The following is a 12,837-nucleotide window of genomic DNA, read 5'->3' as shown; positions in this document are numbered from 1 at the left end:
TAGGTTCAAATGGCTCTATCGATTAATTTAGCCTTTGAAAAATGTTTAATCGAAATTCATGTAAACATATGAGACATGAATTCACTCTGTATTTCCGACCGATGAAGTTTACTTTAACTGAAAACTTTCTTCTTTTATTATATTTCTCTTGAACCGTTTGTATTCTTCGTGGAAAAATGGATCAATAATCTCAGCTTGCTAAACGAATTGATTATAAAAATTCGAATCACTATGGTAACGGGGACTAAAAAAAACACAATGTCACTACAATACAGTATTTACAATTTACAAATAATTGAGATGATTCATTGTTATGTCGTAGTTAAATAGTTGCAATAAAATGGATGTAGTTAACTTGATGAAACAGTTGCCAGAGAAATATCCGAAATTGTTTGGCCCGGGCCCTGGGTTGTATAATAAAGGGAAACTGAAGTTGGTATTAAAAGAGGGTGCGCAGCCTGTAGCGCTAAAAGCGAGACATTTGCCATTTGCGCTAACAAGCAAAATAGAGGGCGAAATTAATCGTCTTATTAAGTTAGGGCATCTTGAGAAGGTCGAGGTGAGTGAATGGGCAACCCCAATTGTGCCAGTAATAAAAGCAGATGGGTCCGTGAGAATTTGCGGTAATTTTAAATTGACGGTTAATCCAAATTTAGTGCGAGATCGACATCCGATACCGTTGATCGACAAAATCTTTATAGCACTGAGAAACGGCAAAAGTTTTACGCAGATTGATTTAGAACACGCCTATATGCAAATTCCAGTAGAAGAAAGTAGTCGAGATTGTTTAACGATAACGACACATAAAGGACTGTATAGGTACACGAAAATGACTGAGGGCATTGCATCAGGGCCGGGTGATTTTCAACGAAAAATCGAGCAGTGTTTAGCAGGGATAAGTGGAGCAATTCCGTATTTAGATAATATTTTCTGTACGGGCAAAACCGACGAAGAACACTTAAAAACACTGAACGCGGTATGTAAGAGGCTCGAAGAATGCGGCTTCAAAGTGAATATAAACAAGTGCGATTTTTTCAAAGAAAAGTTAGATATTCTGGGGTTTGTGATCGACAAAGACGGATTGCATAAGGCCAAAACGAAAGTAAATGCAATGATCGAAGCGCCAACGCCGATCGATAAAAAACAACTGGATTCATTCTTGGGGCTGGTAACGTATTATGCGAGATTTTTACCCGAGAGAGCGACAAGGCTAAAACCGTTGTATGAGTGTGCGAAAGCGGATAGATTTAAGTGGTCAGAAGAGTGTGCTAAAGCATTTGAATGGGTAAAAAAAGAATTAATTTCACCGCGTGTATTAGCGCATTTCGACCCAAACGAAAAAATTGTATTGGCGTGTGACGCATCGTCGTATGGGTTAGCCGCTATCAAGAGACTCGGTAGAGTCTCGGGATAAGTACATTGACAGCCCTGTCGTCTGCTGGCCCGAGGCTCTCGCCGAGACTATACTTTCTCTGAATGAAACGATTCGCGGTGGTGGGGGTAAAATTGGCATGTCATTTTGTTCAATTACGAAACTCCTGAGTCATCTGAGGCTTTGAAAATTGAACTGGAGATTAATTAATAAATTCCCTTTCGATTCCACCCACAATCAGCATGATCGGTGGCGTAATTGCTGAGAAAAAACTTTGCACAGGCTCAAGATTATGCAAAAGTTACCAACACATTCTAGAATTTATGCGTCTGTATTTACAACACAATCAAAGGCACTTTGATGCTCTCGAGTTTCTGATTGGTTGGATCTGACGACATCCATTTTTCAACGTTGTGATTGGTTGTTGAAATTAGTTGTTGATGATTGGAAATCTGACGTCAACTTCAGAACGTAGCACACGGCGCAGCACAGCTGGTAACAGCAGTCATAAATTCGATCGATATACATATAATAATATGTACAAACCATGTGTCAGTTTTTGATCGTATGAACAGAGTTTCGACATTACGAAGTGCGTGCGGGATCAATAAAAAAATAATTTTCGTCATCTAAAGAAGTGCATAATACTATTTATTTTGTTATTTGTGATATATTAAACCGGTATCAAAGCGGCCGCGTAAATGTAGTCTGTGATGTGTGTGTGAAAAAGAATATAAAAAATGCGCGATGCATATGTCAACGAAACTTTTCAAAATTTCATCATTTCGTTCGATTGGAAATAAGTGTTAACTGAAATAATCCTTCAATTAAACCAGAATACGAGAAATATTGTCCAGTGCGAATATATTGTCAGTGGCGTGATTATATATCATGTGTACATAGGTTATATATACGAATAAATAGAACAAAAATACACGCAACTATTAGAATGATATTAGAAACTTTAATTGAATAAATGTTTTCTAATTTATTTCTTGTGTCGTCATTATTTTTAAACATCCTCATATTTTACTTGATATTCAGTTTGGCTCTGCCCTCTCTGATCCTTGTTTTCACCCCATCAGTTTGCAGCGGATCGATTCATATTATTAATTCGTTCCCTAATATGTGTCCTATGATTTTCTACTCCTTCATGATGATTGTGGTAACATGATTCGAGAGGTTTCTAACCATGATCTTGAATTACACATTTTGTAAATCAGATTTTCAAAAAAACATCTGGTCTTGGTATAGTGTGTAGTTATTCTTTTCCCATTAGGTCTGACGAGTGATAAATTTGGAAACTTTTACAGAAAGCCTATCGATGCTTTTTTTGCTGATGATATGAAAAGTCGTATCTTAGAAATGCGGTATGCAAACACAAATTTTGATAACAAAACTTATAGAATGACATGTATGTTGAGTATTTCCACTTTACAAACTACAAATATGGAATTATTATAAAAAAAATTCATTCCGATAAGTCTACTGTTGCTCAGTTTTGGATGCGATCAAATATGATGCCTACCAACATCCCCAGAAACTTACAGAATTGCTGAATGCAATGTGCGCTATGTCATTTTAATGTAACATCATGACTTTTGACAACTTTTCATTACAATGCTGTAGATTCGGATCATTAAAATACTGCAAAAATCTGCAAACTATACAATTTAAATACTGTGCCATTCATTTTACATTTTGACTCTAAATGTAACATCTATATGAAGTAAAAAATTGATTATAAAAGTCTTCAGTTGCTCATTTATGGATAGATTTGAAATTGCTGTCTTCGAAGCTCATTGCGCAGATACATTGAACCACAGCAGATACCTGCGAACTCTGAAATTTCTGTGGATAAATATATATGCGACGGATCACCCCTTATCTTTGATTATGGTAATATGTAATGGAACTTGGTTCGGCAAGTTTTTAAGTGTTAATTTTCAAATAGTATTGAAGTTTGTATGACTGATATACAGCAATACTTCCAAACTTTGATATTTCTGTGTTGCAGCATGTGTGCCAATCATTCAAATCATTTCCTCCATCCGTATCATGTAATCTAGAAAATTCATCACAAAAGTCTTCCGCTTTTCTAAATACTTCAATTTTCCTTTTTCTACTCCATTGTGAGTTTTCGAATTTCTAAATTCATTTCTGAATTGTCCTGAAATGGTTTTCCTCCAAAACCAATGCAGGTACCTTAAACGTCTTTGAATTCTGTTGCTCTGTTGAATTAAGTTCGCTTAGTTTTTTTTGCTGCTTTGAGTTCTGGCATAATAAATGTTAGAAGTTTCCGGGTACTTTTTTTCAGCAACTATCAAACTGTAGATAATTGGACCTCAGCGGCCACTTACAAACTTTGGAAATATATTTCATTGGGGGCACGTTTTGGATGAAATGAAATCTCTAGATTCAGAATGCAAAAGCGACATTTAAAGTGGGCAAATCTTTTGGATTTTTCGTGTTATGAATTTGATCTATCTTTCATTTGAATTTTGAAGAACAGGGATAAATAAAATCTGTTCTATTAAGGAAATCTTTACATCAGTTCTTTCTTGGTATGAAGACTTGGAAAAAATCGCCAAAGGCCAAGGACAGACAGGTGACGAAATATTTCCAATACAATTTTGACGAAAAATAGATCTTTTGTCGCGGAAACCAACGTTATAAGCCGAAAATCATATCTCGGCCCCCAACCCGCTTTCTACCATTCTCTTGGGTTCCCAATAAGCATAGCATATTAGAGTAGAAGAAAAAAAATAGCCCAACTCCATGGACAGACCTGTGACAGAATATTTTCTGTACAATTTTGATGAAAAATAGATCTTATTTCGTGGCAACCAACGTTATAAGCCGAAAATCATATTATGGCCCACAACACGTATTTCTTCATGCTCTTGGAATCCCAATAGACAAAACATATTAGAAGACAAGGAGAAAAATCACCAAAGTCCAAGACCAAACCAGTGCCGAAATATTTTCAGTACAATTTTGAAGAAAAATTGGTCTTTTACGTGGAAACCAACATAATAAACCAAAATTCATTTTTCGGGCCTCATCCCGGATTCCTCCATGCTGTTGAGTTCCTAATAGGCATAACATATTAGAGTATAAGGAAAAAAATCGCCAAAGTTCAAGGGCAGACTTGTGACGAAATATTTTCACTACAATTTTTACGAAAAATTAGTTTTTTATGGTGGAAACCAACTTTATAAGCCGAACATCATACACAGGGAAAATAAGATTAGGAAAAGTACATTGATGGTCCCTTATTTGCTGATAATTTCATGAAAAAGATTATCCCATAAAAAATGTTCGTATGAGAATGGAATCTATAAAAATGTACTAAGCAAATAATTCATAGAAATTTATACTAAAATCCTATAACCGTCATAACATAAATGAGGAACTTTTGAGAAAAAAGGCGTGATATCAAACCATAAACTTCCCCTAGGGAAAAAAAGGTTGGGACAAGTACATTGATGGTCTCTTGTTTCTGGATGACATAGAAAAAAGATTTAGAACCAGGAAAAAAATTCTATAGAAACAATAAACGAAAAATTGAAAAGTTCCAAAAAATTCAACAAAAATAAAAAACAATCGAAAAAATTCTGTAAAGAAAAATAAAAAATTTTCAAAAAAATTCATAAATATTGGACAAATTGAAAAATAAACTATCCAAGTTACATGCAGTATAAAAATGTATGATATCAATTGTTGGCCAAGTTTTTATTGATAATTTGAAATATTTATCGAACAAATCGGAAACTTTAATTGAAATTCATGATAATTATTTTCAAGAAAAAAGTTAATGAAAAAAAGTCATAACGGAAGTTACGTGCAGTACTAAAATGAATTATATCAATTCGAGGTCAAGTATTTATCAGTTATTCGAAATATAATCTCCGGCGACAAATGAGCGTTGAGAATCCTTGTCGGGCTCACAACGTTTTATCAAAATTACTAAAAAATTAATGGAAATAAAATCATTAAAAATTCACATGAAAGTCATTCGTTACTTCAACAAGGTACACACTTTAAAGAATCGATTCCCCTCCGACTTTCAGGATCCCCTGGTATTATTCACAACATTCAACTTCGATTGGATCGGTACAAATTATGTTCAAATACGTCTTAAACGTACTTGTCCGGCCCATCACTTTTTATTCAAATTGCTCATTCGAAAACAAATCAGGGCTGTTCTATAATGACAAATATAATAAAATGGATAGAAATAAAAATAATATCTCCAAGTAATTTGAACTTGATTGTTCGCAAGTTCGTATAGCAATATCCACTTATTCTCATTTTCTTCAGTGAACACATACCATTCGGTAAGAACCAATGAAAATGAGAAATAATCAGGCGCATTACTAGAAATTTTCGAACCTACTCAGCCATGCAATGTTTTTTTTTCTATAGTCACGTACACATTTTGATAAATATCACTAGTCGAGTACGACACGTGGATTCCTGGAATTTGAAGAAGAATGATTTTGTTGTGAATCTTGACTCCATATAATATAAATAGATTAATCAACTTCATCTTTCATTTTCGTTTCATTTTGACAAGAGCAATTCGAAGGAAAATTATTTTCTCGGGAAATACTGTTCCTTAATATTAACACATGCATTAACTTCGTTTTTGATTTGTATTCGAATGAGCAATTTGAATAAAAAGTGATGGGCCGGACAAGTACGTTTAAGACGTATTTGAACATAATTTGTACCGATCCAATCGAAGTTGAATGTTGTGAATAATACCAGGGGATCCTGAAAGTCGGAGGGGAATCGATTCTTTAAAGTGTGTACCTTGTTGAAGTAACGAATGACTTTCATGTGAATTTTTAATGATTTTATTTCCATTAATTTTTTAGTAATTTTGATAAAACGTTGTGAGCCCGACAAGGATTCTCAACGCTCATTTGTCGCCGGAGATTATATTTCGAATAACTGATAAATACTTGACCTCGAATTGATATAATTCATTTTAGTACTGCACGTAACTTCCGTTATGACTTTTTTTCATTAACTTTTTTCTTGAAAATAATTATCATGAATTTCAATTAAAGTTTCCGATTTGTTCGATAAATATTTCAAATTATCAATAAAAACTTGGCCAACAATTGATATCATACATTTTTATACTGCATGTAACTTGGATAGTTTATTTTTCAATTTGTCCAATATTTATGAATTTTTTTGAAAATTTTTTATTTTTCTTTACAGAATTTTTTCGATTGTTTTTTATTTTTGTTGAATTTTTTGGAACTTTTCAATTTTTCGTTTATTGTTTCTATAGAATTTTTTTCCTGGTTCTAAATCTTTTTTCTATGTCATCCAGAAACAAGAGACCATCAATGTACTTGTCCCAACCTTTTTGTCCCTAGGTATTATCTCATCGCTATAAAGACGGAACGGAGAAACCGATCGCATACGCGTCAAAGATAATCCCCGAGAAAGAATTAAGCCGGGCTATCATTGACAAGGAGGCGAGTGCCATTGTATTCGGATTCAAAAAGTTTTATAATTATATTTTTGGCAAAGAAATAACGTTGCGAACAGACCACCAGCCGTTGGTTTTCATTTTTGGCCCAAAGCAGGAGATTCCATTAACAACAGCGAGTAGATTGCAGAGATGGGCGTATTTTCTGTCAAGATTCACATATAAAATCGAATTTATCAAATCTGCACAAAACGGGAATTGTGATGCATTATCGCGATTACCGGTGGAAGACAGCACTCCGATTTTTAACAATGAGTATACATCGATAAATTACGCCGAAGAGTCGCTGGAAACATTAGACGCGGTGGAGGTTGCGAAAGAAACAAAACGAGATAAAACGCTGAGTAAAATAATTCGATACGTGAAAGATGTGTGGCCAAATGCAAGCGAATTGACTGAGTATGAAAAGAGTTTCTATGTGAAACGTGACGAGTTGGTGGTAGAAAAAGAGTGCATCATGTGGGGATTCAGGGTAGTCATTCCGGAAACGATGCAAAGATGTGTATTGAATGAGTTGCATGCGTCTCATTTCGGCGTAGTAAAAATGAAGATGCTGGCAAGATCTTATGTATGGTGGCCGAATATCGATAAAGATATCGAGAACGTTGCGGCAGCATGTAGAGTGTGTGTACAAGAGCAAAGAAAACCGGTGAGTGTTCCGTTAACACCGTGGCCGTATCCGGGTAAATGTTGGAGTCGGATACATACCGATTTCTTAGGCCCATTTCATGGTCATATGTTTATGTTAATCATCGATGCTTACTCGAAGTGGCCCGAAATTATAGATATGCAAAAGTGCACCCAGACGTCGAATGTAATTAGAGAATTTAGGAAAGTAATAGCGCGCATGGGATTCCCCAGACACATAGTTAGTGACAATGGTACACAATACACGAGTAACGAATTTCATGAGTATTGTAAAAGTCGCGGGATAAAACAGAGCTTCACGGCACCGCATCATCCCGCGACAAACGGCGCAGCTGAGAATTTTGTGGGTACGTTCAAAGATAAAGTGGACAAAATCATTAAGAGTGGCAAATCGCTTAATGAGGCGATTGATATTTTTTTATTTGATTATCGATCTACGGCACATTGCACGACGGGTAGAACGCCTGCATTCATGATGTACAAACGAGAGCTCAGAACAAGATTTGACTTGTTAAAGCCGAATGTGAGTGAGGAGGTACATAACAAGCAGGTGGCTCAAGTAATAAGTAAAAAAGGCAGTCGCAATATCGATTTCCAGACGGGCGATGTTGTGATGGTGGATGATTTTAGCGTACGTAGTAACAAGCGAACTCAAGGTCAAATCATGAAGAAATTATCTCCAGTCACGTTCGAAGTTAAAGTAGGGTCGGGCAACACGTGGAAACGTCACGTTGACCAGATGGTTCGCCTCAAGGTTCCAAGGGCTGATAAAGCTCCTATTGGTGAGGTGGCACCTGAGAAGGAGCCAGAGAGGAAATTGCGCCGCTCAGATCGACTAAAAAAAAAAAAAAAATATATATACACACAAAATAAAAAGGGAGGAGTTGTAATGTAGTCACAGGACCGTACGCAGGATAGCGGAGAGTAGCGAGGAGTACGTCACCTGTGAGTGGGGGTACAGGCACAAATCAGTCTCAGTGTACCCGTGAACAACGAAGCATTGTATTTTCTGTAGTTCTTTTCTATTTCAAATACATATATGATACTTAGTTAATCTAGTTGCACGTATTACGTTAAGCCGTTAAATGGCCACTGCCATTTAATGGCAGTGGCCATAACCCAAATACTTTTAGCCACTGACGCCCGATCAAAATTGGACCATCATTTGTCATTACTCTCATTTTTAACATTGCCTCGCGGGTTCCCAATTTTACTTTCATGTTCTCCAATACCCCTTCCGTTTCTAATGGCATTTTTCCATATGCATTCAATGCAGGCGCCTCGCGCGTAATTTTATGTTCGGGGAAATATTTATTTTTATCGCTCTTCGATATAACCGCTACGTACGAACCTGAGTCTACCTCCATACCAATTTCTTTTCCTTCAATCATTACATTCAAATACATGGGATCAGCCTTTACATTATCGCTTGTTGTGCTCTCCGTATTATCGTCTACTTTGAAGAAGTCATACGCCGCCTCCTCTGGCTGTTTCTCCTCTGTTGTCGATCCCCGCTCCGATTGGACGTGTTGGACTGCTGCCTTCTGAACTCGACATACTGTTGCTAGATGCCCTTTTTTTTTGCATGAGTTACACGTGCTGTACCGGTGATAGCAATCTCGAGCCCAGTGACTTGGCTTACCACAACAATAAAACGATGAACGCCTCGCGTTCTGTGCTTCTGTGCTGTTGTGTGTATCCTTATTCTCATTACTTCTTGGAGCCTTGCTGTCGTAATGCTGCTTTCTTCCTCGCCCTCCGCGACGCGCTCCTCTTCCTCTTCCATTGTAGTGGCTCTGTCTCTGCTATTCACCCGCGCGCGAATTCGATTGAATTACGTTTACACTCGCCGCGTTACTTGTACCACTGTTCATTTTATCTGTTGTCGCCGCGTTTTTTTCTGCATCTTCCATAGCAGCCGCTATTCTGTATGCCGAATCGTATGTTAATTTATCTTCACGAAATAATATTTTCTTCGTTGCATGATCTTTCAGCCCACATACTAATTGATCCCGTAACGCTACTTTTGCGTCCGCGAAATTACAATAAACTTTTTAATCTCGCCGAAAATTCCGCCACCGATTCTGTTGCACTTTGATGCGCTTGATAGAATCTGCATCTCTCCATTGTTTCCGACGGTTTCGGGTTTAAATGGTCCACTACTAATTTCACTAATACGGTGAATGATTTAACACTCGGTTTATCTGGAGCGCACAAATCTCGAACGAGCTTATACGTATCGGCGCTTATTTTTGTTAGTAATACTGCCGTTTGTTTTTCTTCTTTTACACAGCCACACAAAAAAAAATAAGTTGATTGTGCGGCGGATGCGGCTATGCTTTTCCTACGTATTTTGAGCTGCTGAATCGATATTTGAGGTTAGAATTCAGATCCTGTGAACCATTTTTTTGATAACTCGAAATGACGATGTAAATAGGCCATTATTCTCATTTAGCGTTAACTAGATCGCTTTGGGAGGGTCCGTAGGCAATAGACTCACATATTCACATCAGGCCATAAGTATCAATGCTGTAGGAACCAAAGAGCACGGATCCAGGACCTGCAGAAACTGATTATTGGACTAAATCTACGGAAAAAACGCATTTTTCAAAGCCAACGGGTTAAAAATACCTCTAAGACTCATATATCTATAAATTTTTCCACCGTCCTTTAACACGTATTTAAAAATAACTTGTACCAATCCAATCGACGTCGAATGTAGTGAATCATACCAGGGGATCCTGAAAGTCGGAGAAGAATCGATTTTCTTATAAATCTCTACAATCATAAAGTGAAAAATGACTTCACCTTTGATGTGATATTTTGGATTAGCCATATTCTCAGAAAGTCATGGGCAGGAAGATTTCGGATTCCTTATAAGTTTCTACTGTCGAATAGTAACTCAGTCAGGACTTCACCGTTCCTTGGGTCGGAAGAGTATTCTCAACTCGAAATTAACCATAGTGTTATATGTGCTGGTTATAAAAAAAAAATGGGTGGCATTGTTCTTCTATATAATTATTTAAAAGCAAGATTTTGTAACTTTTATGGTTGTCGATCTTTTAGTAAATTAGCTAAAACGTTCTGAGGCAGACGAGTATTCTCAACGCCCATTAGAACATGATTTCACAATGGCTAAAATTCAATAATTTAGTTGACTATTCAGTAAGTTAAAATCTTCGTAATTTTTTTCTTTGTAATTTTTTGTTATTATAACTTTTTTTGTTTGCGATTTTTTGTGTTTTTGTTTTTCTTTTGTTTATCATTTGATTATTTGTATTTTTTAATCTTCTTTATAGTAGTTCGGCCGTTCGACCAAGTACGGTGACTGTCCACTTTTTTGCGGTTAATGATAGTTTAAGGTCTTCTGATCACAATGAGCCTATTGTCGGGGCCTCTTGCGGGGCAAAATTTTGAATTATTTCATTTACAATTTTGAGCTTTTAACACAGTACCTTATGGAAGCACTCATAATAATGGTAACTGTAAAAAATCTTATCGGTGATAGAGGTTCTGAAAAGGTTTCATCGTATAGAAAATTTATCACAGATTCTGTTTGAAAAAAAAAAACATTACCTTACGGCGCTTTTAAAGAAGAAAACTTTTAAAAAACTATCGTTTTTGACGTGATGGAAGCGGATTGCAGACATTACGTTGCAATACTGGTAACAGCTGATTGAAGCTTCGGGCAAAGTCGGTAATCGCGGGAATTTCAAATTCTTCTCGAGAATCTTTAAAAGTGATAAAAATTTATTTGTATTTTTTCTTGTTTCATGAATAAATTAAGTTTCACAAATAAATTGTAATGCATAATATTTTGAAATATTAATTTTTTAATTATAAAAAATATTCATGCGAGTCGGTGCAACTTGAATACGATAAATAAAGGCGAGGACAAAAATTTGAGAATCGCTTGTTTATTTAGTCAATTTTTTTAACAATATAAATGAGAATAAATATAAATAAAAATATCACACTATGAGAAACAATAGTTTTTTTTTTCAAAACCATGCTCAGCACAATTCATAAATGTTGAAAATATTTTTTTATCCCAAGTTTTTTACGCACTCTATCACATTTTCTACAATTCTTTTATTTGTTGTTATTCTTGGTTTCCCATTCACTCGCACAACCAGACTGACTTCGATGCCTTTATTTCCGTGAAGCTGAAATTCTCTTAGTAACTCCTCCATAGTTACACCTCGCCGTGCCATTTTGTTCAACATGGTGCGTGAAACAGCATTTTTCAGTGGAAGAAGAAATGGAAGTAGAGTTTTTTGTTTCCGCAGCATTGCTTGTTGCTCAAAAAATTCCCTTAATGACAAAGCTTTACTTTTGAGAACTTCATCATTTATTTCAAAATGTTCCAAAAGACCATTGAGAAGATAGCAATCAATTAATGCATTGTGAGCTTTTTGACAAAGCCCCTTAATGACAAAGCTTTACTTTTGAGAACTTCATCATTTATTTCAAAATGTTCCAAAAGACCATTGAGAAGATAGCAATCAATTAATGCATTGTGAGCTTTTTCATGAAATGAATTCCACTCCGGGCTTATAAGGTACTGTTTTGCTAACACGTCTCGCTTTGATATTTTCCCTTGTCGAAGCAGTGGGATTGTGTCGGTCAGACCGTATGTGATCGAACACATTTTTTCAACCAAATCGTGCTTTGCCAACCACCGGAATATCAAGGGAGCATCGAACTTGATGACACTGTGTCCAACAATCAAAATCTGCGAATTTAAATTGCATAGAAAGTCCACGAAGTCTTTGGCTGCTGTGGCTGATGAAGTACTTTCTACTCTTTGTCTGAAATATAGCAGATAACCATTGTCGACGGAAAATCCAGTTATTTCCGAAGCCTTGGGATGGATGGGTTGTTGAGGAATCATATACGCTTCAAACGATTGAGCACCACAGCAGCAATATGCACGATCTCAGCGTTTGCTCCAAAACCCGTAGTTTCGGTATCAACAACAACGATTTTGCTCGATAGTTGGAGTGGAGCAAGCTCAGGAATGAACTCATTAATCACGCATGTTGCGGTTATAGCCTTCTCCATCGTGGGCCCCATTCCGCTCATATATGTTAATCCTTCTTTTCTTTGTTGAGGACCGCTCTTACTTTTAAGAAATAACTTCTTGCATTTAAATTGGATTGTCTGCTGTCGTCTCGCTTTTATTTCCTGTTTGGATTGCATCATGTGTCGATATTTTTGTGTAACTTTACCAGGAGACAAGCCTGCCCTTCGGTTGACTTCTCTCATGTGGTTTGCTCCATCATTTTTTTGCAAGCGGCAGCAA

The 12,837-nt window shown here is 36.4% G+C and overlaps 1 protein-coding gene across 1 annotated transcript; it reads left to right on the top strand.

Moving 5' to 3' along the window:
* The first annotated feature begins 340 nt into the window (after positions 1–340).
* LOC122414930 (uncharacterized protein K02A2.6-like) lies at positions 341–8,582 on the top strand. Its single transcript, XM_043426604.1, has 3 exons — positions 341–1,285; positions 6,769–8,314; positions 8,548–8,582. The coding sequence occupies exons 1-3, from the start codon at positions 341–343 to the stop codon at positions 8,580–8,582; spliced, it is 2,526 nt and encodes an 841-aa protein (XP_043282539.1).
* The last annotated feature ends 4,255 nt before the right edge of the window (positions 8,583–12,837 follow it).

This window comes from Venturia canescens, chromosome 8, assembly GCF_019457755.1.
Source record: "Venturia canescens isolate UGA chromosome 8, ASM1945775v1, whole genome shotgun sequence".
NCBI classification, from domain to species: Eukaryota; Metazoa; Arthropoda; class Insecta; order Hymenoptera; family Ichneumonidae; genus Venturia; species Venturia canescens.
This window is presented reverse-complemented; position numbering and strand designations above follow the sequence as displayed.